The 25,439-nt window shown below is 53.1% G+C and overlaps 1 protein-coding gene across 5 annotated transcripts in view; it reads right to left on the bottom strand.

The window, feature by feature from the left end:
• The window catches only part of DLG5 (discs large MAGUK scaffold protein 5), a 119,174-nt gene extending 98,747 nt beyond the window's left edge, over nt 1–20,427 (bottom strand). For all 5 annotated transcript variants that reach the window (XM_025435477.3, XM_049109069.1, XM_025435478.3 and 2 more), the window contains exon 1: nt 20,109–20,427. In XM_025435477.3, coding sequence (XP_025291262.1) covers nt 20,109–20,412 — 304 coding nt within the window. In that variant the 5' untranslated portion in view covers nt 20,413–20,427. The remainder of the gene's footprint in view (nt 1–20,108) is intronic.
• Between the last annotated feature and the right edge of the window lie 5,012 nt (nt 20,428–25,439).

Consider the following 25,439-nt stretch of genomic DNA (forward strand, 5'->3'; position numbering starts at 1 on the left):
ACAACTGGGACGCCTGGGTGGCTCAGTCGGTTAAACATCTGCCTTCAGCTCAGCTCATGAACCCAGGATCCTGGGATGGAGCCTAGCTCAGCCGGAAGCCTTCCTCTCCCTCTGCCCTTCCCCTGCTCCTTCTCTTTCCCTCAAATAAATAAATAAAATCTTTTTCTTAAATAAATAAATAAAAACACACAAACACTCAAGTAAATAGATATAATCTTATTAATCCCAGGCTCCACAACTCTCCATGGCTCCCATGGCCTATGAGATCAAGTCAGGAAGTCTCACCCTAGTACTGGAAGGAGGGAAACAAATACTTATGGAGCACGTGATACTGTGCCAAGCTCTGGGCTACATACTACACATTTTCTGTGTGTTACACCATTTAATAACTTCCTCTAAGGTTGGTCTGGTTACTTCATCTTGCAGGGGAGGAAGCCAAGGCTCCGAAATATTGAGCCTCGTGGCCTAAGCCACACAACGGAGAAGCGTCAGAAGCAGACTTGGGAGGCCAGGGCCACGGCCTGAGCCCTGCCCTCTCCAGCCCCTCCCTGACCGTCCAGTCACCACGGTGCCCACAACGACGCACCACGCCAGGCTCTTGGCTCACTGCTCTTTCCTCCCTTGCCTGGAAGGCACCTACCCAACACCTGACCATTTCTACTCAGCCCTCAAAGCCCAGCTCTCCAGTTACACCCTCCATGTGATGGCCCTCGGCCCAACTCTCCCTTCTGTCAGAAAACATCAATCCCTTGCTTGGCTGTGCTTTCTGATGCCGTCTCTAACCACATTAGAGCACAACTTACCAGTCCCCCAGCCAGCGGCACCGCTACCTGCTTCATAACGTAGGTCATTCATCTCAACACCATCCCAGCTCAGGGTGGTGGCGTGAGTAAGGGAATGAATGATCTCCCTTCTAGACTTACAGACCAGGAAACAGGACAGTCAGAGGCGGACCTGACCTTTGCAGGGACAACTGGTAAACAGCCTGTCTAGAGTAACCTGCTGGAGATTACACACGGCGAGCAGTTCTTCCTTAGCTGGGGACACCTGAGCTCCAGGGTTAGGACGTAGCTCAGCCACAGGGTGATGGCGAAAGGCAGCCACAGGGTGATGGCAAAAGGCCCCCACCCGGCTGGGGGCCGAGCTCCCCGCCTTCTCCACTGCCCCCTGGTGCTCAGGCCCCGGGCCTCCCGGCTCTCTCCCCCTGGACATGGGAGGCAGCAGTCCACGGCAAAAGCAGCTCCTCTCCGCTGACCTGGACAGAAAGACGCCGGGGCCTGGAGGGGACCTCAGCCACCAGCACCCTGCTCCCACGTCGCCTAGGGGAAGAGGCCAAGAGGAGCTCTGCGTCCTGACCCACTTTTCCCAGGGCTCCCTTCCCAGATCTGGCCTGGCCCCAGTGAGATCCTTCTCACCTCGTGACATCACACACGTATTGGTACAGAGAGGATGCTGCCTCATCGAAACCACGCTAAGACTCCACCTGACAGTAAGGAAAATGGTGCCTGGAGGTAGGTCCCTGGGCTGTGCTCCTCCGGCGCCCACCAACATCACAGGTGGCCCTCAGGATGGGATAGATGGGCCGCTCTGCTTCCCTTCTCCCAGCAGGCTCACATACGGAGGACACACATGCATAGATATCCCTGAGGTGGGGTCTCCTGCATGCTGGAAATGTGGATACAGAGACCAACCCACCCCCAGGCTGTCTCAGGACCCCCGTGGTGAGGCCCAGGAGGCCCATTTTTCAGGAGCTTCGGGGTGGGGGGGGGTAGGGTTCTCAAGAAGACTGCCTAGGCCACACCTGGAGAAACCTAGGAGCAACTCAGTCAGAAGCGTCAGCCTGGCAACGTGCATCAAAAGCCCCAAAGATGCACATGCCCTTTGACCCAGTGGCAGCACTTTCAGGAATTCCCCCTGAAGATATAAAGAAACCCACAAATACCTATGCATGGGTGCCTGGGTGGCTCAGTCAGTTCAGAGTGAGCCTTGGGCTCAGCTCATGATCTCAGGGTCCTGGGGTCGAGTCCTGCATCGGGCTCCCTGCTCAGTGGGGAGTCTGCTTCTCCCTTTACCCCTCCTGCTCATGTTCTCTCTCTCTCTCGAATAAATAAAATCTTTTTAAAAATAAAATCTTTAAAAAAATAAAATACCTATTTTTAAAAAAACTACACAAATATCTATGCATAAGGACATTCACTCAAATATGATTTATACTGAAAAATGGGGAATCTGAATCTCCAAGCAGGGGGAACCAGTGACACACAGCATAACAGGGCAATACTGTGCATCCATTAAAAATGATTCCTTTCAGGGGATCCCTGCGTGGCTTAGTGGTTTAGCGCCTGCCTTCGGCCCAGGGCATGATCTTGGAGCCCAGGATCAAGTCCCGCATCGGGCTCCCTGCATGGAGCCTGCTTCTCCCTCTGATTGTGTCTCTGCCTCTCTCTCTCTCTGTCTCTCTCTCTCTGTCTCTCATGAATAAATTTTTAAAAAATCTTAAAAAAAAAAAGATTCCTTTCTCACTCTTGAAAAAATAATTGTATAGTGGTTATCTCCACCTAGTAAGATGATCTGCAAACTATTTTCCTTTTGATTATCTACCTTTCCTAAATTCTCTACCATAAACATGGCTAATTACATATTTTTTTAAACCAAGTAACCTTTCTGTTTTAATTATCAGCATCAGGCCTAAAACTTGAAGCCCCATTCAGGCAGAACAGGAAGGATCACAGGGAGCATCTATTCCAACCATGAACGTGATAGAAGGACTCCTTCCCTGCCATGCTTGAAGTTCTACTTGAATACCTCCAGCAGCCAGAAGCTCATTCCCTTCCCTAAAGCAATACTTTCCAGCAATAAAAAAAAAACCATTCCTTATCCTAAACAGGATTCCTGAAGCTAAAATCCCATCTCCCCATTCAGTTCACACTACACGGCATCACATGATCAATGAACACATGGAACAGAGCTGTTTTCTTAATGAACTGACCTACAAGGTGACCACCCATACTTTCCCAATATGACCAAGATGAGAACGTGGGGTTTTGCAAGCATTGCTGACGCCTCTTCACAACACGCGGTTTAAGTCAGCACTGTTCACCTCTTACCTACCACAATTACCTAGATGCTTATTAAAACACCTGCATCCCTACCGAGTCCACTGTTCCGTGAACAGCTGCCCCTGCCCAGTGGCGCAGTACCAGTATGGGTAACTCTTCTCTGAGGCCACTTTTGGGTGAACCATCTGCTTGAGGTTGCCAGCTTGGCCAAGACACACAGATGCCACACCACCAAAAGCTGAGCAATCAAGAACAAAGGCCCTTCCCTCAAAGACAGCAGCCTGTAGGAAAAAGTGAGGTTCTTTCCTCCCCCTCTCATTTTATTTCCTTTTATTCCCATTTCCCTGACCATTCTCTTCCTGCACATCCATAGGCAACCATTCCTTTGTGTTTATGTTGTGTTCTTGCGAAATGGGTATTATCTGTATGATTAATTTACATAATAGCACTGTATTATCCATCTCGGTTTACTTTGTCACTGGGCACTGTACTTTAAGATCTATCCCTGGGCCACGAGCGTCTCCTCAGTCATTTCAACTGCTGTGGATTGTGGGTCCGGGCCCACCGCTGCTCGCATCAGCTCTCCCTAGAATGGACACTACCCTGTAAGGCACTGCAGTGAACCTGTCCCCTCAGGGACCTGTGTGAGAGGCTGGGCGATCTCCGCCCAGGAGGAGGCTACAGGGTCAGGGCTTTGTGGGGACCCTGGCAGAGGCTCCAGGATGGCTGCACCAGCAGGGCTAAGTTTCTGTACCCCAACGCTCTGCTGTGCATGGACAGCATCCACCTTGCTTGCTTGCTTGCTTGAACAGGGAGAGAGCAAGCACGCAAGTAGGGAGTGGGCCGAGGAAGAGACACAAGCCGACTCCACTAGGAGCATGGAATCCAACACAAGACTTGATCCCAGGACCCTGAGATCATGATCTGAGTGGAAATCAAGAGTGGAACACTTAACCGACTGAGCCACCCAGGCACCCCAGCATCCAGCTTTCTCGTTGCTGCCAGCCCAAGAGGTGGAAAGGAAGAGAGTTCACAGTGGATTCTTCACAAACCTGTGAGAACCACACCTGCTAGGAGAACAGCTGGCAAGGCATTTGCTACAGTGAGCGTCAATGGCACTGACTGGAAACAATTGCTCATGAATACAAATCTCCACTGGGAGACCTCGCTGCCCTGAGCTGTCACAGCCTGCTGGAGCATAAACATCATGCACCGGCTTGCAAAATGCCATGGAATTGCCTGCTCTGCTCGGTTGGCAGAGGGTCCTCCCGAGGGAGCCTACTGTGGAGGGGTGGGAAGCAACAGAGTGCAGCTCTCATTTTTTTATCTGCAGTCACACGGTCCTCCTCCTGCTGCTGGTTACTCACGGCTCCGGGCACATGTGACTCCCCATGTGATTGGACAGCACCTGAAGCAGCCTATACCTGCTCAATGAGTTCCGGCAAGGTCAAACTGCTCTGAAGGTTGCCAAACCCTAACTGTAACCTCCATGCTAACATCACAGATCAGGAGCCTGGAGCTCACAGACCAGCACCAGTCTGTAGACCACACCGTGAGTGTGGAATAGAGTGGGGGAACAAGCCAAACCCACCCAGCCTGGATCTCACAGTTTCAGGTGGCACTTACACAGCCGGGAGACGGCGGGGGGGGGGGGCCCTAATAACAACATAAAGAACAGTCTATGCTTACACAGTGCCAGGCACTGCTCTAAACAATTTCAAACAGTAATTCCTTTAATCCCTGCAGTACAAAGTCCTACTACTACCCTCGTTTCACAGATGGGGAAGCTGAGACACAGAGAAGGAAGGTGACTTTGCCCAGGTTTGAGCCCAATACTTGGCTCAGATACAGACTCTTAACCATTCCACTGAACTGACTCCCAAAGTGACAGGGCCTCCTCAAGCTGTTCCCTCACTTGTCAGGTGGAGTAAGGACCCCCAAAGGGTTGCTAATGAGAGGAAACGAGACAATGAACACAAAAATAATAGACCAAGCATCCTGCGCAATAGAAACATGTACCATCTACACAGCACACAATCATCTGCATGCATGGGATCGTTTCCCTGCACCGTCCACCTCCTTTCACACGGGCTCTGGGAAGGAGGTGGTGTCACAGACCCCATCAAACAAACCAGGATAAGGTCCGGAGAGGCTACATGAAGGGGCCAGGGGACACGGCCCAGAGCTCTCACAGGCTGACTTCTACACACCCCGGCTAGAACTCACACACTCGGACCTTAGGAAAAACTTAGCTTTTCAATCCACCTAACAAATCAGAGAAAGCCAAGCGGGCATCTCCGAGGACTGTGGGAAGGCCGTTCAGCCTACACCCCTCCCCCTCCTCCTCCAACCCAGCACCCCATGCCAGCACTGCCGGTTCCCTCCGGCTGCACGCTCAAGGCGCCTCACAGACAACCAATCATAGGGAGAATGACTGGAAGCAGCAACCAGACCTACCCTGTGCCTCCCGGGGCCGGGTTAGCCTGGCCTCATCTTCCCAGCACCTGCTGAGTGCACATCCCAAGCAGAAGCCTGGGACTCCCGTAAAGACCCACTACTCACAGGATGGATTCCGCGAGTCTCCTGCTCTCGCCCTGTGTACCGCCTTCACCAGGCCTGCCTTCCCCCTTGCGTGTCTCCTGCACCCACCTAGCCCGTCAGCCCTCTGCCCCTGCCCAGCGCACAGTACACTCCAGTCTCCTTAAAGCAACCTCATCTGCTCCGGGGCATCTGTACGGCTGGACAGCTGCTCCTTTGGGTTGGGGCTTTCCAATGAGACAATAAACTCCTAGTGGGCAGGGCCCATCTTTTTTGTTGTTCTGAGAAACACATACCATTTGCTTTAAACCACCAAACGGAAGGCGAGGAGTAGCAGGTCAATAAGCTGGGCTGATTACTTTCTGGCATTTCTAAAAGCTCCAGGATAGAGCAACCAAGAGAAAAAACTCTGATGAACAAGGGGCTATATACTCCAGCTAAAAGAACGTTTTGGTGCGGGTCTCTGGTGCTGTTCACAGGTGATGCTAATGTCTGTCTCACCTTTTCATGCTCCATACTTGGCAGAGCAATGACCAGGGACATGCTGCTCGTGTGACAGGTGGGGAGACAGATGAATGGACAGATCGACAGGTAAAATCTGGGTCTGAATCTAGGCTCCACCCTAAAGTCAGGTAAACTCATGCAAGAAGACACTGTGGTCAGCTCCAGTGAGTGTTCATGAGAAGCCTTAAAATGAGGAAGGTTGAGGGATCCCTGGGTGGCGCAGCAGTTTAGCACCTGCCTTTGGCCCAGGGCGTGACCCTGGAGACCCGGGATTGAATCCCATGTCGGGCTCCTCGTGCAGGGAGTCTGCTTCTCCCTCTGCCTATGTCTCTGCCTCTCTCTCTCTCTCTCTCTCCCTCTCTCTCTCTGTCATAAATTTTTTAAAAATTTAAAAAAAAAGAAAAAAAAATGAGGGAGGTTGAGAGCAGAAGAACGACCTTACACGAAATTCCCCAACTTGGCACAGAAAGTAAAGACAACTGCTCACTGCTTTGTTTCCTCTCCCTGGGCTCATAAACTGGAGAGAAAATAGGACAGGATTTATAAAGGTGGTCTGACATTTTCTATCAGAAACAAGTCAGGAGAATAGACAGGCTTGTATGCTCTCATACACGTAGACCCTAAATTCTAAGCTGCCTCAGGTTTAGCTGTACTCTTTCCATAGAAGGACCCAGAAGCACTACATTTTAGTCTTTCATTACTTTTTTGCTTTTTCCTAGATCCTGTTCCCACCAAGTTAACCATGGAGGTGGGTCCCAACTCAGGATCCACGGGCCTTTACCCTCTTATCTTTGTTCAATGCTTTCTCCTCTGGAGCAAGAGGCTCCATGGCATCATTTTCCTGTCTGAACTCTGTCCTGTGACTAAGCAATAAGAAGCCACGGCAGGCAGCTCTGGATGTTTCTGCTGTGTCACAAAAGAATGAGACAAGGAGGTACCTCCTGCCAATATCAAACCCATCCTCTGACTCAGCACTAAATTTAGATGTCACATCCTATGTCTACATCCAGAGAGTCCGTCGGTTTGACAGGTGCTGAATGAATGAACGCTGTGACAAGGAGGGGAGGGGTGTCCAAGGCTAGGGACCAGACGTCTCAATGGGGACCTTCATCGGATGGGCCAGAGTCCAGAACAAATGCAGTCTTTATAAAGAAACTGACAAGGACTCCAAAGCCTGCCCAGCCTCTTAGCAGCTGGTGGCCCTGAGCAGGCCGACAAGCGTCTCTTGGCTCAGTGTGCCCATGTGCAGAACGTAAATACCAACTGCACAGACTGATAAAGATTTTTCTCAATGGTCAGGCATGAGAAGCTACCGTACAGCCCCATGAACAGAGATGCCTGTCATTTGCTCAGCCTCACTGGAAAGGCTGGGACCTGCAGAGCCAGGCCCAGATCAGGAAAAACCAGCCAAGGTTCCCGAGACTCCCCACCCAGCTTGTGGCTGGCACAGACACCTTGGAAGGAGCCTCAACCTGCGAAGAAGATACCTGGGTCCTGTGCCCACTCTGCCAAAGACGTGCTCTAAGAGCCCGGTGGAGTCTCTGTGTCTGTGGACTGCTGTTGCTCATTTACAAAAATAAGCTGTTTGGGCAAAGTGGTCTCTAAGACCCCTTCCAACCTTGATACTCCACAATGTTAAGCTGCTTAAGAAACACCAACAGGAAATGAAACTTCTGACCAGATTAGAAGAAAGAGAGGCTACCCTGAGTAAGAAGAGATATTATTGGGAGTATTGATTCTAAGCTGCTTCAGGTTCTAATTCATTTTTTTTTTTAAGATTTTATTTATTTATTCATGAGAGAGAGACACAGAGAGAAGCAGGCTTCCTACAGGGAGCCCAATGCAGGACTTGATCCCAGGACCCCGGGATCACGACCTGAGCCGAAGGCAGACACTCAAACCACTGAGCCACCAAGGTGCCCCAGGTTCTAATTTTTTTAAGCATGACTTCTTATATCACAATATAAAAACAAAATTAAGTTTATTTCCATTTGGTATCACATCACTCCCTACTGGCCAGACAGATTTTCACACGTGGACAGAAGATTCACAATGGTCAAAATGAGGTCTAAGGAGATTCCCTTGGGGGTCCCAGGCCATTTTAAAGGACATATACCATTCAGACAAGTAACCCGAAGTTAACACAGAAAGAGGCCCGAGAACACTGCACATGGGCACACTGAGCCAACTCTGGCAGCAGCTCAGAGTTGTGGGGGACCACCACCTGCTTCCCACACAGGCAGCTTCTGGGGCTCCACGTGCAGGCTACGCATCAGCAGGGCCTGATTTATGCATGCGGCAATGGCTAACAGTTCTTTTATGCAATGTAGGGGTCATGCCGGTTAGTGACAATATTAAAAAAAGAAGGGGGAGAAAAAGAAGGGGACTCCTGGGTGGCTCAGTGGTTGAGCATCTGCCTTGGGCTCAGGGCGTGACCCGGGGGTCCTGGGATCGAGTCCCACATCCAGCTTCCTGCATGGAGCCTGCTTCTCCCTCTGCCTGTGTCTCATGAATAAATATACAAAATCTTTAAAAAATAATTTTAAAGAAAGAAAGAAAGAAAGAAAGAAAGAAAGAAAGAAAGAAAGAAAGAAAAGAAAGAAAAGAAAAAGAAAAGAAAAGAAAAGAAAGAAAGAAAGAAAGAAAGAAAGAAAGAAAGAAAGAAGAAAGAAAGAAAGAAAGAAAGAAAGAAAGAAAGAAAGAAAGAAAGAAAGAAAGAAAGAAAGAAAGAAAGAAAAAATTTTCAAAAAAGGTAACCACTTCCCACTCCAAGGGCCCCCAACAGATGGGGCTGCACTCTGCTCACAGAACTGTCTTGGATAGCAGACAGTGGGGACTTTTTAGTGGCCGCATTGTGATCATCTGTCATTTCTGAGAGCATGGGTCATCCCAAAAGGAAACCTACGAAGGTAAACAGAGGAAGCAGACAAAGACAAGAGTATCTGGTGGAGACACGGCTGTCACCGATGGCAGCCTCTATGTCCAGCTATGACTCACCAACTCAGCTCCACTGAGTCAGAGGAAGGTGAGGCTTGTGGGTGGCTCCTCTCTCTCTCAGCATGGGGAGCATCTTGAAACAAAAGCACCCGAACAAGCGGTTTTCAGACTGTGTTCCGTGAACCCTGGAGAGCCCCGCGGATCTCTGCAGGGGGGCCTCGGGGAGGCCACGAGGAAAACAGATGGGCTCCAGGCCTCCACACCCAGTCACCACAGCACCTTTCTGTCTGCTTGACACATCTGCCTTTCATATACAAGTCTGCTCAATGAAAAGAGCCCTACAACTTAAATCAATCAATCAATCATAGAAAACATTTACACTTCCCATGTTTTCATTTAATTGTTTGTAACAGCTCCATGAGGAAACAGAGGCTGAAGAGGCTTATGGCTGGACTCCACAGCCCCTTCTCCGGGTAACCACCCTGTGCACACCTGTCACCTAGGTGAACTCTCGGGAAGGCCCTACAAGAGTCCACGCCATGGCTGGCTGGCACTGAGAAGTCCTTCCATAAGCAAAAGACCAGGGGAAGGGTAGCTGCCAGGGATTATAAAAGACACTCAGAAGGGAGTCATCAACTAAATGCAATGTGTGAGCCTTACTAAAAATCCTGATTTGAACAAACCATCTATAAAAAGTCATTTCTGAGAAAACATAGAGTATCAAGTAAGAAGGAGAAGACATGAAATAAGCATGAAGGGGCGCCTGGGTGGCTCATTCAGTTAAATATCTGCCTTCAGCTCAGGTTATGATCCCAGGGTCCTGGGATGGAGCCCCACATTGGGTTCCCTACTCCTCGGGGAGCCTACCTCTCCCTCTCCTTCTACCTGCCGCTTCCCCTGCTTGTGCACATTCTCTCTCTCTCTCTCTCTCTCTGTCTGCAAAATAAATAAATGAAATATTTTTAAAAAATAAAAAATAAATTACCATGCATGCATTTTGTCAGCTGGCTGGCTATGCTTTTTTAAAAGGCCTTCTTATCTCTTAAAGCATTATGGGGAAGCAGTAGGCTGTCTGGGGCTTGAAATTACTATGGAAAGTGAGAATTGTTGGGAGAGCAGGGTGTCCATTATATTACACACTCCGTCTCTGCGTGGGTTTGAAAGTCGTGTGATATAAAGTCTAAGAAGAAAGGAAGGAGGGAGGCAGGTCCCTCCTTAAGTCGAATTCAGTTGTACCTCCCAGTTATCTTTCACCTGTCAGCCTGTTTAGCTCTCTGGGGTCCAAGAAAATCGGGTCTCATCACTGCCCTGTGTCCTTCTGAAAACAGGCATCCAAGCCCCTCTAAGTCTTCTTTTCTACAAAATAAGCTCCTCCTGAGGTCCTTCCTGAGCCCATGACAACTCCCTCCTTAAAATGTGGGCTACAGGACGAAAATACTGTGAAAGCGTGTTTCTGAGCAGCCCCAGGAGGCAGGGCCTCCTAGTCTGCTGCACAGTCTAGACAGACTCTGACTCCAGGTATGGCCTGGGCCCTACGATACTGATTCCCGGCACAGGTGGGACACTGGCTCTCCATTCAAGGGCAGGACGGTTAGAAGAGCAGCAACAGCTCTCACCTCACATAAGTCACCTCGGTCCTCACCAAAGCCCTTGGAGGAGAATGCTATTCGCCTTTTTACAGATAAGGAGAAAGAAAAGCCAGAAGGGAAGGAAGTTGAAGTCCCACAGCCTAAGACAGAAGAGCCAGGATTTAAACCCCAGTCTGTGGAGGGGGGCATCCCAAGACTGGTTTATGATACTCAGCAGTCTCTAGCCTTGTGGCCTCTCTCCCTGGCTCCAAACCTACCAATGACGTTCAAGCCACCTGGCTTGTTCCTCCAGGTCAACCAGTCGACCACCTTCCTAGCACTCTGGGGGTAGAGACTATCTTCCTGCTCCCCAGCCCAGCACCAACAGTTAGCCAGTCCCAGACCAGCAGTTGTCCAATCACATGTCTCCACAAGGCACCCCTGGAAACCCTAACTGGGGACCAAAGCCCAGTCCTGCTCACTCAGACCTAAAGAAGACTGCAAGACGCAGCACCTGGCTGGCTCAGTTGGTGGAGCATGTGACTCTTGGTTTCAGGGTCATGAGTTCAAGCCCCACCTGGGGCATAGAGTAGAGGAGGGGAGGGGAGGGGAGGGGAGGGGAAGAAAGAAAAAGGAGAAAACTGCGAGAGACTTAACCATCTCCAAGAACAGCCATCGCAAAATCAGACCTCATTCTTATCAAGCCACACCGGGGAATTGGGAGGCCCAGGGAGGTCATACAACTTACCCAAGGTCACACACCCTCAACATCTACTAGTCCCAGAATCTACTGCATATCTAAGTTACCCACACGTCCAAAAAATCTATGGGCCCTAGAACCACACATGCCTCTTGCAGCTGATACTGGAGTTTAGAAGATGGGAAAGGTCAGGGTCTGGTACCCCGAGAGAAAGAGCGAGAGCAAGCGCTGGGAGAAAGTCTGAAGAAACGATGGTATACGTTGATGCTCCAGTTGCATGCACTGATGTTAAAGTTTCCCGAAAGTGCACTTCTCAGAACTCTGATGTCGCAAGATGCTCAATGAAAAAAGATATTGTGGTCAAATCCATTTGGGAAACGCTGCCTGGTGCACCCACTCCAGTGAAATCCCGAAGCACACTGGGGTATTAGGGCTCTCAAGAGGCTCCCAGTAAATAAGTCCTGTTCAAACCAGCACTGTTCAGATGCTTTGACCACAGAACCCTTTTGTCAAGCTACGCCACTAACATCCCACCGGACCAGTGATGAGAAGATGTTTCCTTGGGAAATGCTGACCTAGGCCTTCTGAAAGAAAATCTTGATAGCCATTACCCTGGATCCAAGACTGAAAAACAAAACCAACCCAGAATGGGAAAAGGAGGAAGTGTGTACAGAGCAGAAATAACTAACATACTTCAGGGCCTTTGGGGATGGAGATATTAGTATTGGAAACAAGATGGAAATGTGTGAACACCCCTCGATGGCCAGATATGAACACTGCTGGGATTGTACAGTTAACTTTGGTCCTCAAGCGTCCCAGGTGACTACGGAAACTAAAATCCTTCTTTAAAGTCCAAAGAAACTGTCCTGAGACTTTCCAAAATAGGTGGCAGGTAAAAATCCACAGGTGTTAGAAGAAAAAAGGAAAGAAAATGTTGGAATCAGGACTCCAGCCAGGCCATTCACCCTTGAGTCAAGATGCTGTGGATAGTATGGATTTCATAATTAAAACTCAAGCACACCACATGATGGTTCCTCAAAAAATTAAACATAGAATTACCAATAATTCCCAAAAGAACCGAAAGCAGAGACTCGAAGAGGTATTTGTATACCAATTGTGACAGCAGTTTTATTCACAAGAGTTAAAAGGTAGAAGCCGCCCAAGTGTCCACTGACAGATAAAAAAAAAAAAATGTGGTCTGCACATGCAATGGAATATTATCCAGTCTCACAAAGGGAGGAAATTCAGACATTTGCTACAACGTGGATGAATCTTAAAAACATTATGCTCAGTGAAGTAAGACAATTACAAAGGGATAAATATTATATAATCCCACTTACATGCCATACCTAGAACAGTCAAATTCGTAAGAGACAGAAAGTAGAACGGTGGTTACCAAGGGTGGAGAGAGGAGAAAACAGGGAGTTGTTCAATAAGTACAGAGTTACAGTTTTGCTAGATGGAAAAGTTCTAGCAATCTCTTAAGTAAGGATGTGCGTACACTTAATGTTACTCAACTATACACTTAAAAACGGTTACAATGTAAATTTCAGGTTACGCGTTATTTGCCATAATTAAAAAAACTTTTAATCAAATAAAAATGTTTTAAAAGTGAGGAAATTCTGACACATGCTAAGTGGGAATGAACGTTGAGGTCACCATGCTAACTGAAATCATCCCATCAAAAAAGACCAATACTGTGTGATTCCACTTCTATGAGGCACCCAGAGCAGTCAAAGTCAGAGACAGAAGTAGAATGGGGGTTGCCAGGAGCTGAGGGGGAAGGGGACAATGAGGAATTACTGTTTCACACATACAGAGCTTCAGTTTTGCAAGATGCAGTTCAGGAGATAGATGGGAGTAATGACTGCTCAACAATGGGAATATACGAAATACCACTGAACTGTACACTTAAAAATGGTGAAAATGGTAAATTTCATGTTATGTATATTTTGCCACAATAAAAACAGAGGGGAAAATGGTTCAATGGTAAGTTTTTTATGTTTCATATATTTTATCAAAATAAAAAACAAAACTCAAAGCGAAGGGGTTATGACCCTTAGTGTGAGATGGACGTCACGGTGAACCGTCGCCTCTCGATTATCCATCAAGGGGTTAGAGTTGGATGGCCAACGTGGGGTGCTCCAAACATCTCCGTTTAGTTTTAAATGTTTCTGTAGCACTTTCATGGAATTCTGTCTCAAAAAGGTAGAGGCACAAAATTCAGGGACATGCTACTTGGCCCAGGGAAATGTGAGAAACAGTGTAACACCCATCACCCACCCCCAGCTCAATCCCATTTAAAAGTCTTCTCTGCTGAACACACTCTGCATCCCTACTGCACAGACTGAGAAGCAGCTCAGCCCTCTTGCTCTATGCCTAATGTTCCTGAGGCTCGTGTCTTCCCAAGGTTACAAAAATTACTGAAGACCCCCTGGCACTGGCCTGCAGAATATACAGGTGGCTGGAATGAGATAGGGGAGGGGCCAAAACACCCAACACAAAATATTTCTCCTATGTGGCTTACTTTTTCAGGAAAAAGAAAGCCAGAGTATAAAAATAAAAAAATAAAACCACTCAACCCTAACACTGAATCAGAAAACAGTAACCATGGTACAAAGCTAGAAGTCTCAGAATCACGCCCAAATCCCGAGCTTCCCTGGACAGAACGCCACCTTGGCAGCGCTGAGAATCCCATAGGACTGAGCAAGCCCTTGCTTACTCAAGCTACACTTCTAGTTTGACCATAAGTACTGGAAAAACAACAACAACAACAAAAACCCAAGCACCAGGTGGCTAAGAAGCTCATCCAAGGTCAAGATATTGCACAGTTAGGAGCAGATCCCCATCCAGGTCTCTTTCGAGGACACCAAGCTGACATTCAAATTCTGAGAGTGAAAAGGAAAGGTGTCTCCAACCCCGTAACAGACAATGTGGGCACCCCACATGGCTCCTGGCAGCCAGCCCCAGCACACTGGTACCTGATGGATAACCTTGGGAACTTGGCACATCAATGTCACACCACCTGCTTCCGTTACAGACATACTGTGGGTGGTGACATCCGTGTGTGCATCTGGGACTCACTCTAGCCTTCCCACACTCCCACAACCTCCTGTCACTGTGAAGTCACCACTTAGGAACATATTTCTGAAGAGAATCTGGACTTACACGGGACACACCACTCATTCTACACATAGTGGACAAGTCATCCATTCAACAGAAACTTACTGAACACCTATCTTGGGCCAGGCTCCAACAGTGAATTCATGGAGATTATATTTTACTCTAGGTGACCCAGGGCCACAAGAACAGTAGCCCTAACATCTGTTCAGCGTAGTTTCCAAGGAGCCCTGACATAACCCTCAGAAATATCAGGAGAATCCCAGGTTCCTAGTGAGAGGGCCGGTTGGATGCTGCGTTGCTCACCACAGTAACAAAATACTTCTCCCTCTTACTACTGATTGTCAAATAGCACAGTCAAGTAGTTACTGTCATAGCTACTATGCAGAGTAGAAGATAAGCTCAGAAGGCTTAACTTCCTCGCTCAAAGTCTAAAACTTGGTAAAGGATGAGCCCGTGTCCTACCACCCCACTCCAGTAAGGACTTGGTTTGCAAACTGAGCATCACACAAAGATGGGACCACATCTAGTGGACACTGCTTGCTGTTTTAGCTGCACCAACATCCTTTCTGCTCACCATGCTTTGGAGAACGGCTCCCTCACCCCACCCCCACCTCAAGAACCATATGACACTGTCCAGGCTGCCAGCCACAGCATCCCATCACCTTACCCTATTCATGGGGTCAATTGCTGAGACAATCTCAGTCCTTTAGCCCTTGCCACAGTGGTTGGGCCTGATGTGGACACAGACTCAAGTCAAGCGAAGCAGAGATCTGCCCTGGGATCTCCCCCCTGGGCTCATTAAATGGAGCTCCCTTGGGACACCCGGGTGGCTCAGTGGTTGGGCATCTGCCTTCAGCCCAGGGTGTGATCCTGGGGTCCCGGGATCGAGTCCCACGTCGGGCTCCCTGCATGGAGCCTACTTCTCCCTCTGCCTATGTCTCTGCCTCTCTCTCTCTCTCTCTCTCTCTGTCTCTCATTAATAAATAAAATCCCTTTATTCTCTGGCCAGGGACCATGAAGATGAAGTCCATAAGGTCCTGAGGCCATGCTCCATGGAAAAAGCCCACAGCATTCAGGGATCAATCATCCAAAGGCCGGGTTCTCCCATCCACCCCAAGCTTTTGGAATACTATATAATAAATTCCTCCTTTCTGCCTACTACACTTTGAGCTAAGTTTCCATCACTTGCAATAAAGGTGCCCTGAACTAATACACGTAGAGGGATAAATAAAATCTGCCCTTCTCTTAGAAACTTTTTTTTAACCATTACTTGCAAGTGTCTCCATGGCTTCCTCTCAAATAACACAAATAAAAGAACCAGAAGAAAAACTACAATGGCTGGAAATTTTACTCATGTCCCTGTCCCTGCTGACCCTCCAGGCTGGAGTAGACAAAGATGATGTAGCTGGTACCTAAAGAGAGTAGAGAACAAAGGGACAGGCAACCTCCAATGAATAATAAATAATCCACACCTGACAATCAGCAGCCAACTGTACTCATCCTGCTGGAAAAGCCTGGTAGGTTATTCCTTAAAAAAAAAAAAAAGTCTTCCAGCTTTAACTTGTGACAAGTGGACAGTGTCCCCATTGCCAGTGCCTCCCAACGCCCTCGCTCAGCCTAGCCATCATGGTCACTCCAGCAAACTTTGCAACCCGGAGCCCATGCCAACGCCTGCTCTGCTCACACTGGTCTCATTTCTGCAACCCGAACCAGAATGTCCTCCTCCTTTGCCTGTGCACATTCACGCGGCCTCTTAGACATCAGCTCAACCCAGTCCCTCCTCGAAGCCTTCCTCCAGCAGCCACTGCCGGGTCTGCTCCCACGCCGCTGGTGAAGCCAAGTGAGCAGCGCGTGAGGACACTGACCAGGAGGCACAGTGATGGAGAGGGGAGCTTTCACCTCCGAGCACACAGGGGCAACCACCAGGTCTGCCACTTATGTCTTGTACGAGAGGCCCGGGGTAACATGATTTGGGGGAGACCTTCACGTTTAGGTGGTAATTCGAGCCACTAGAGGTGGATGAGAATGTTGGGGCAAAGTATGTGATATACGGAGTTTTAAAAGGAGGAAAAAGCCTGCTTGTATCTGTATCACTCAATTGATCTATCTCATCATGTCACTCTCCTGAGTGTCCCATTCCCCCAACTAGGTGGCAAGCTGCGAGCTGGAATTACATCCTCCTCACCTCTGTCTCCGTGCGCATGGCAGACCCACTGGACTGAGCACAGGACCAGGCACTTCCGCCCTCCCCCTGAGTTGCTGGGACAGGCAGCCTTGCACCCTTAGTTTCATCTCACAGGTAAAGAAACTGAGGCTCCCAGCCAGGAAGGGGCCCTCACTGCAGGGAGACGGCAGGCAGTCAAGGATCTTCAAGTGAGAAAACTCAGATGTTAGTAACTGAATCAGAGAGAAGAGACTAGACACTGGGACGCCTGGGTTGAACGTCTGTCCTCGGCCCAGGGCGTGATCCTGGGGTCCTCAGATCGAGTCCTGCATCGGGCTCCCTACAGGGAGCCTGCTTCTCCTACTGCCTATGTGTCTGCCTCTCTCTGTGTCTCTCATGAACAAATACATAAAATCTTAAAAAAAAAAAAAAAGACTAGGGACAGAGTGGGTTCTGAATGACCAAACAAGATCCTGGTTCACCTGCAGAAAAGAAAGACATGAGACACCTGAGCCCCTCGAGAGAACAGGAGTTCTGCCCTCTTAGTACCACCAGCAGAGGCAAAGGTGCTCATTTCTTCCTTACAGATCCATGTATGCTAGAAAATTCCAGAGTTTCTCAATGCAGGAAACAGCCTGAAATTGTACTGAGGGGGCCTAATCAGGTAACAGAAGAAAACATCCCAACACGGAATCAGGAGCAGGGGCCTTAGCCTCACCTCGGGCCCCTTCCTGTCCTGTGACTCCTGCCCTGTCCTCACACCATACAGATGTGAGTGTGGAACCCAGTGCAATGCGGACAAGACACCCCTCATCTCCCTGGGGCGGCTACAGAATTAAGTGAGATGTAAAAGTATGCCGTGAGATTCAAAATGCTGAGCAGCAATGTAGCATCACCCCTGGAACAGGAATGGCCCTGGCCCCCAAATAAAACAACACTGTATGTTCCTTAGTCATCTTCATACCCTAGGCCTGAATCTGGTGGGTTATAAATGTCTGCAGCTCTGAGCATGAGCACAGCAGATGGATTTAGTTTGCTCATCTGCCCAAGACCACCCAGGCCAGTTTCGCCCTCAGCTACAGGCCCGCGTGGGGGGTGCTGCTGGGCATCACCTGCCTCCAGCACAGCAAAATCCCAGTGCCACAGTGCCAGCCAGGGGATGGGCGCTCCGGACCAGCGGCCCACGAGGGGTATGGAAGCCACCATAGGGATCCCTGGGTGGCTCAGCGGTTTAGTGCCTGCCTTCGGCCCAGGGCATGATCCTGGAGTCCCAGGATCAAGTCCCGCATCGGGCTCCCTGCATGGAGCCTGCTTCTTCCTCTGCCTGTGTCTCTGCCTCTCTGTATATCTCTGATGAATAAATAAATAAAATCTTTAAAAAAAAAAAAAAAAAAAAAAAGGAAGCCACCATAAAGCCCCTAACTGGGTGATGGCTGCACCAGTAACACAGACACAGTGACAAAGGGGCTGCCCCTTGATGCTAGGGATCCCCGCGAAGCCAGCTGGTTCCTCTCTCAGGCTCCTCACAAAAGCTTTGCATGGAGCTGACTACAAGCAGGGTGGCGGACCTGTGTGCAAAGGGAAGAGTGCCTCCCTCCCTGCAACCAGAGCAGCTCTCTTACGCACTGAGCTTTGCCCCATAAGAAGGGCTCGCTGGCCAAAAGAGAAAAAAAGAAAGTTGGGAAACCACTGCACAATAACTCATCCTTTACAAAGGTCCTGATACTACCGTTTACTTGCACGCCACACTACCCCACCCCAGAAGCTCTCTCCTGCCATACCATGCTGCCCTAATTCTTCTCTAAAGCGTTAACTAAAATGAACGTAACTCCCCCCTAACAACTGTTTTTCTGAGGATTTCATGAGCCCTTGCAAAGCCACAGAATTCTGCTTTGTGGTAACATTAGCGTCTTAAATCACTGCCCTGGGTGGGGGGTGGGGAATCCCAACCCTACCCCATCTCTTCCTTGGAGGTCAAGACCAGCTCCTACAACCTCAGCCCCAGTGAGCCCCCCGCCCCCCTTCTCTGCCAGGCACGGAGAAGGAGAGAATTAATGGCAATTCATCCTTCTATTCCAGATATTAAAGCCAGTGCTGATTCCAACACATCCCAAGGAGGGAGGACGTGGGTCTGCACTCTAATGTCTGCACTTCCTCGATCAACTTCCTCCTTCAAAAATAGATATAAACAATTGAGGGGAAAAAAAATTACCCCAATGACATTTCCCTGTGTCTTTATCCTCAATGGGCACATCTGACAGCCATTCTTAGCATCCTCCAAAGCACCAGCCCAGGAGAGGACCGGGCCTGCCCATCACCTCAAATATGACCATAACTGGGAGACTGAAGCAGGTCTAAGGGACGTAAATGCTGGAGTCAGATATCCCAAAGTGGAGACAGTGGGCCACCAAGGAAATGAAGTGCTGTGGGGACAACAGCTTATTCTGTGTGTCTCAGTTTCCTCCACTATAAAAAGTGAGGCTGAGAGGGCCAACATACACCGCAGCTCTTCCCGGGAACAGCTTATAAAATCACCCCCTTAATAAGTGAGGCTTTTAACAACCAAATAAACGGGTCTCATCAGCCTCTGGCCTACAGTTACTCCCGGCTCCTTGTCAGCCGTCTCAGTTTGCTCTTCCAACCAGGACAACAAGACACAGAAAAGGTGGCAGCCAGACTCACCCTGGCTCTGAGCGTGTCAAACAGAACTCTGGGTCCTAATTGAAAACTCCTGGAGCCCAACGCTCTGCGCCTCTCAACACTCCAAACCGCAGTTTTCTCCCTGGTAAAGTAGTAAGTACACACAGCTCGCGGAGCGGCAACCATCAATGCCATAGAGCAGAGGGCCTGCCACAACAGTAGGCGCCTAATAAGCGCAGGTTCAACCTCCTCCCTCGGTGCTACGCCTTCTTCCTCCAGCCTCCCCGTCTAAAAGGCTGGCTCTGCGCGCTGCGGGCCCAGGCGGGCCGGCCTCTGTCCAACGTCCCCGCCGCCCCCCCAGGCACGCACGCAGGGTGCTCGGAGCCCGCCCCCAGCCACCGGCCTCCTCGGGCAGCTCGCGCCGGGCAGGGTCTGGGCCCCGGCGGCCGCCACCAGGATTTTCCCATGGTGCAATGCAACTTCCCCAACTTTTCCAGGCCCAGTTTCCAAAGAGCCGAAGCACGCATTGTGCGGGCGGGCGCGGGTCCCGGCGAGCGGCGGGCGCAGGGGGCGCAGGGGGCGGGCACGGCCGGGAAGGGCAGAGGCACCCGCGGCCGGGCGAGGCCCGGGGCGGCGGGGCCCAGACCTCGGGGCGCAGCCCTGGCCCGGGCTCGTCTTCCAGGCCGGGTCACGGGTCGGAGGCGAGCGCGGGCTCCCGGGCGCCGGGCGCAGGATGCGGAGCCGGGGCGGGGGGGGCGGCGGTGTCGGGGCGCCCGGGACTCGGCCTCGTCCGGGACTCGCCGAGGAGGTGCGGCCGGGCCGCGGGAGGGCAGGGGCGCCCCGACCCGGGGGCTGCGGGGGGGGGGGGCACTCACCGGCGCCCTCCGAGGGCTGCGGCGGCCCGACGACGCCGTTCAGGTAGAGGATGGGCAGCAGGTGGGGCTGCGTCTTCTCCAGCGCCGCGCGCAGGTCCTGGAAGTGGTCCCGCTCCTTGGCCAGCAGCAGCTGCAGCAGCCGCTCGGCCTTGGCGCCCCCCGCCTCCGCGTCCAGCCGCCGCCGCTCGCCCGGGCTCAGCGCGCCCGCCGCCTCCAGCAGCCCGAGCACCGCCTCCACCTCGGTCATGGCCTGCGCCAGGCTCTGCTGACACCGGGCGAGCAGCTCGCGGCGCCCCGGCTCCATGGTGGCGGCCGCCCCGCCCCGCCCCGGCCCGCCCCGGCCCGGCCCGGCCCGGCCCGGCCCGCGGACGGCGGCTCCCCGAGGCGGGGGCGGCTCCCCGAGGCGGGGGCGGCGGGGGCCTGGCTCGGCCTAGCGCGCGGGGCGGCGGGGCGGCGGGGCGGCGGGGGCCATGCGCGGGGCGGCGGGCGGCGGGCGGGGCGGGCGGGGCGGGGGCTCAGCGGCGGCCGCCTCCCGGGCTCAGCAGCGCAGCCATGTTGGCGGCGGCGGCGGCGGCGGCGGGGCTGCGAGCGCGGGAGGAGGAGGAGGGGACGGAGGAGGAGGAGGAGGCGGCGGCGGCGGAGGAGGGGACGGCGGCCGGGGCGCGCCCCGAGGCCGGGCTGCAGCGGGCAGGCTCCCGCCCCCGCCCCCGCCCCGCCCCCGCCCCGCCCCCGCGCTGCGCCGCTCGGCGCCGCCCGGCCCCGACCGCCTCCCCGCCTCCCCCGCCGCCCCCCAGCGCCCGGCGGTGGCCCCCGGGGATGGCGAGGGCCGCGGCTCCCCGCCTCCCCGCGACCCGCCCCTGACCCGCCCGGGAGGCGGGCACGCCGCGCTCGCACCCCCCACCCCCAGGCCCGGGTGCAGCCGAGGGGCGCCCTGCCCGCATCCCCCGCCCCGCTCTCGGCCCCCCCCCGATCTCCGGGGCCCCCAACCCCCAGGCCCGGCCGCAGCCGGAGGTGGGGGCTCCGCGCTCGCATCCCCCCTCCCCGCTCTCCGGATCTCCCCCCTCCCCGGTACCCCCCCCCCGGGTCCCCCCCAGGCCCAGGTGCAGCCGGAGGTGGGGGCGCCGCGCTCGCATCCCCCCGCCCCGCTCTCCGGATCTCCCCCCCTCCCCGGTACCCCCCCGGGGTCCCCCCCAGGCCCAGGTGCAGCCGGAGGTGGGGGCGCCGCGCTCGCATCCCCCCTCCCCGCTCTCCGGATCTCCCCCCTCCCCGGTACCCCCCCCAGGCCCAGGTGCAGCCGGAGGTGGGGGCGCCGCGCTCGCATCCCCCCTCCCCGCTCTCCGGATCTCCCCCCCTCCCCGGTACCCCCCCGGGTCCCCCCCAGGCCCAGGTGCAGCCGGAGGTGGGGGCGCCGCGCTCGCATCCCCCCTCCCCGCTCTCCGGATCTCCCCCCCTCCCCGGTACCCCCCCGGGTCCCCCCCAGGCCCGGCCGCAGCCGGAGGTGGGGGCGCCGCGCTCGCATCCCCCCTCCCCGCTCTCCGGATCTCCCCCCTCCCCGGTACCCCCCCCCGGGTCCCCCCCAGGCCCAGGTGCAGCCGGAGGTGGGGGCGCCGCGCTCGCATCCCCCCGCCCCGCTCTCCGGATCTCCCCCCCTCCCCGGTACCCCCCCGGGTCCCCCCCAGGCCCAGGTGCAGCCGGAGGTGGGGGCGCCGCGCTCGCATCCCCCCTCCCCGCTCTCCGGATCTCCCCCCTCCCCGGTACCCCCCCCAGGCCCAGGTGCAGCCGGAGGTGGGGGCGCCGCGCTCGCATCCCCCCTCCCCGCTCTCCGGATCTCCCCCCCTCCCCGGTACCCCCCCGGGTCCCCCCCAGGCCCAGGTGCAGCCGGAGGTGGGGGCGCCGCGCTCGCATCCCCCCTCCCCGCTCTCCGGATCTCCCCCGCTCTCCGGCACCCCCCCCCGGGGTCCCCCCAGGCCCGGCTGCAGCCGGAGGTGGGGGCGCTGCGCTCGCATCGCCCCCCTCCGGGTCCCCCCAGCCCGCTCTCCGGTCCCCCCCGCCCCCCCAGGCCCAGCTGCAGCCGGAGGTGGGGGCGACAAGCTCGCAGCCCCCCCACGGTCTCCGGGCCCCCCCACACTGCGGGGACCCCCCCACCCCGCTCTCCGGGTACCCCCACCCCCCAGGCCCGGGTGCAGCCCGAGGTGGGGGCGCCGAGTTAGCGGACCCGCAGCCACAGGCCGGGCCCCCAGGCTGTTGGAGCCGGCCTCCAACAAAACCGTGCCCCCCGCCACCCCAATCCAGGGTCTCTAATCTGAGAACTCCCAAAATAAAGCCTGGACACCATTGCGGGGGCAGAGTCCCCTAAACTTGGACATCGGCACGTTAAGACCTCCTCCGAATTGGTGAGGGCCACTCCGAGGAACCTCTAGAGAGTTTCCCAATGGACTCCCCAGTCTCTGTTCATTAGGACCTCTGCGCTCACCCCCATTTGAGATGGCTTGGTCCCCAGAGTCTAGAGGGGTTTGGATGTTGGGAGGAAAAAGGGGATGTGTTGCTAGATGAAGAAGTGGGGGAGGTTGCAGTGGAGGCCTTGATCTTTTGGGCAAGAGAGGTGCCCCCGCCCCAGGTGTCACCATGAGACTACCACCTTGTCTCAGAGAAGGCAAATCAATGGGACCACAGAAACCTCGTACCCCGACGCACTAACGGAGGATCCACACTCCCACTCCAGAGCCAAGAACTATTCTGCCTTCCTTTATAGCCTTTTGCGGACACATGCCACTTACCTTCCACCTGCAGGAGGTGGTCCTTAAAACTGGAGCGCCCCACTGTTTGCTCTCAGCAACCCCACCCCGCTAGTATGAAGTGGGATCTCAGGACCATGGCAAATGTCTGCCTCGGCGTGAATGCATCTCAGTTACAAACACTAGAGGCCGGGATCCCTGGGTGGTGCAGCGGTTTGGCGCCTGCCTTTGGCCCAGGGCGCGATCCTGGAGACCCAGGATCGAATCCCACGTTGGGCTCCCTGCATGGAGCCTGCTTCTCCCTCTGCCTGTGTCTCTGCCTCTCTCTCTCTCTCTGTGTGACCATCATAAATAAATAAAAATTAAAAAAAAAAAAAAAACACTAGAGGCCAAGGGTGCCTTTTCTCCAGACATTCACTTCCACCCCCACCACTTCCTTTCCCGCCTCCAAAAGCAAAATTTTCTTCAAGATTCTGCTTCTTTAAGGGGAGGAGTCACTTTTATTTGATAGAAACGAACTCTATACACAGTGGTTAGAACAAGGGAACCAGAATTTGCACTTCGCTTTTGGATTGCCCTTTAAATATACCTGTGCAAGGTGGGAGCAAATCAATTACGCTGGCTGGCCTCCCCTTGCTCCTCAGGAAAACGGTAGAAAGAGTGTGTTTAATCAGGGGTTATCAGCCTCGGGTCCATGAATAAAGCTAGAGGGTGTCAGTGAAGATTTTGAAATGATCTGAACATTTTTGTAGACACAGGTGTATTTCTGGGATGGGGTTGGGGTGGAGGGTGGTCTATAGCTTTGATTAGCTTCTTTAAGGCCTCCATGACTCCAAAATGACAGAGCTAAATTATTTTTAAAAGCCTCCCTGCTCAGATCGTCTGGGCTTCTATAGCTGAGCAAGGTTCTAGGGGAAGGGAAAGCTGGTTATTGCACAGGTCTAAACAGGCTCCCTCTAGCTGTCCCCCCACCCCACCCCCTGCCCCTGAGACATGGGTCCCCCTTTTGGCCACCACCTCCTCTACAGCAACTGCAGAGCTGGAAATCATCCGCAAAGGCATCCATCCTTCAGGACACACCTGAAGGACAGGACCTCTCTTCTTAGCTGGATCTACTAGAAATCTAGGGGATGAGAAGGAAGGGGGGGGGGAAGGAGGAGAAGCTGGGGTTTATGGTTAGATCCAGCTGTGGGTAGGTCCTGATCCAGAGGGTGCCTGAGACGGCAGGGAGGCATAGTCTCCCAATGCCCCCTAAAAGGATGGTGGGTAGCATGGGGGTTTTCTCTCTGAAAGCCTTCCAGGGATGCAGTGAGGAAGCTCATTTGCTAAGAGCATTTTCTCCCAGTGATGGACATGACTTTCAGCAGACCCTTTATTGGAAACTGTGGCATTTTATGCAAAAACATCAATTCTGGAGGAAATAGTTTCCTTTCTAAACATATTTAACTTTAGCATTCCTTGAACCAGTGACCTTATATTTCTGTAGCATTTTTATACCCTTCAGGGCACCTTCTCACACACTATTTCCCTTGTGCCCTGTTCTGGGTTGAACTGTACCCCCCCACCCCCAAAAGATATGTTCAGGCCCTAACTCCCAGTACCTGGGAATGTGACCTTATTTGGAAATAAGGTCTTTGCAGATATAATCAAGTTAAAATAAGGTCATCCAGGATTAGGGTGAGCCCTAACAGATGACTGGGGTTCTTAGAAGAGGGAAATTTGGACACAAATTTCCACAAAGCAGAAAGCAGAGAATACTATGTATTTCGTCTCTAAGAAGATGGAAACAGAGGGTAGAGTGATGGGTCTACCAGCCAAGTAACACCAAGGACTGCCGGCAACCACCAGAAGCCAGGACAGAAGCCTGGAATGATGGATTCCAGACTTCTGGCCTCCAGAACCATGAGCGCCACTAGATTTCTGCCTCCTGGTTTTAAGTCCTGCTGCTTATGGTAATTTGTTATGGTGGCCCCAGAAAACATGGATCCATCATGATGGAGGAGGTTTGAGGGACAACGTGGGACATTCCCATTGTACAAGTCACCCGATCGCCTATGACTGCCTCAGAATTTTTCTGCAGATGCACCTACTTTTCCTTCTTTCTTCTGGTCTTACAGGGCCCCTCCTCCTTGAGAACAGCCCTTTCTTTCATGCTCTGGGTACAATCCCTGCAGTCTCAGCATAGGCCTGCACATGGTTCCCCCACCCCCTCCACACACACACACACACACACACCCCGCTGACCCCAGTCTCCCCATTCTAGGGGCCTCCTACCCTCTCTTATGTCAGGAAAGAACCACTGCCCGACAGGGCGACCTCCACCCACTCATAGGCCGCTCACTCCTCAGTTGGTGCTTTGCAATCCTCCTTCTGAGCACAATCCCCACAGATGAGTGCTCTTTCACGGGCTTTCACCTTCCTTCACACCTCCCACAGTGTCCACTCTGCTCTGCTTCGCCCCACTCGGAGAACTCCTTGTTCTCCCTCTGACCCCTGACCCTTCTGCCCCCGCTGGCTCCTTCCTCCCCACGGGTGACCCTTCCTTCCTCTTGTCCCCCCAGCTCCCTCCACCACACTGGAGTGGGACAGATGCGCG

The sequence above is a fragment of the Canis lupus genome, chromosome 4 (genome assembly GCF_003254725.2).
Source record: "Canis lupus dingo isolate Sandy chromosome 4, ASM325472v2, whole genome shotgun sequence".
Lineage (NCBI taxonomy): Eukaryota > Metazoa > Chordata > Mammalia > Carnivora > Canidae > Canis > Canis lupus.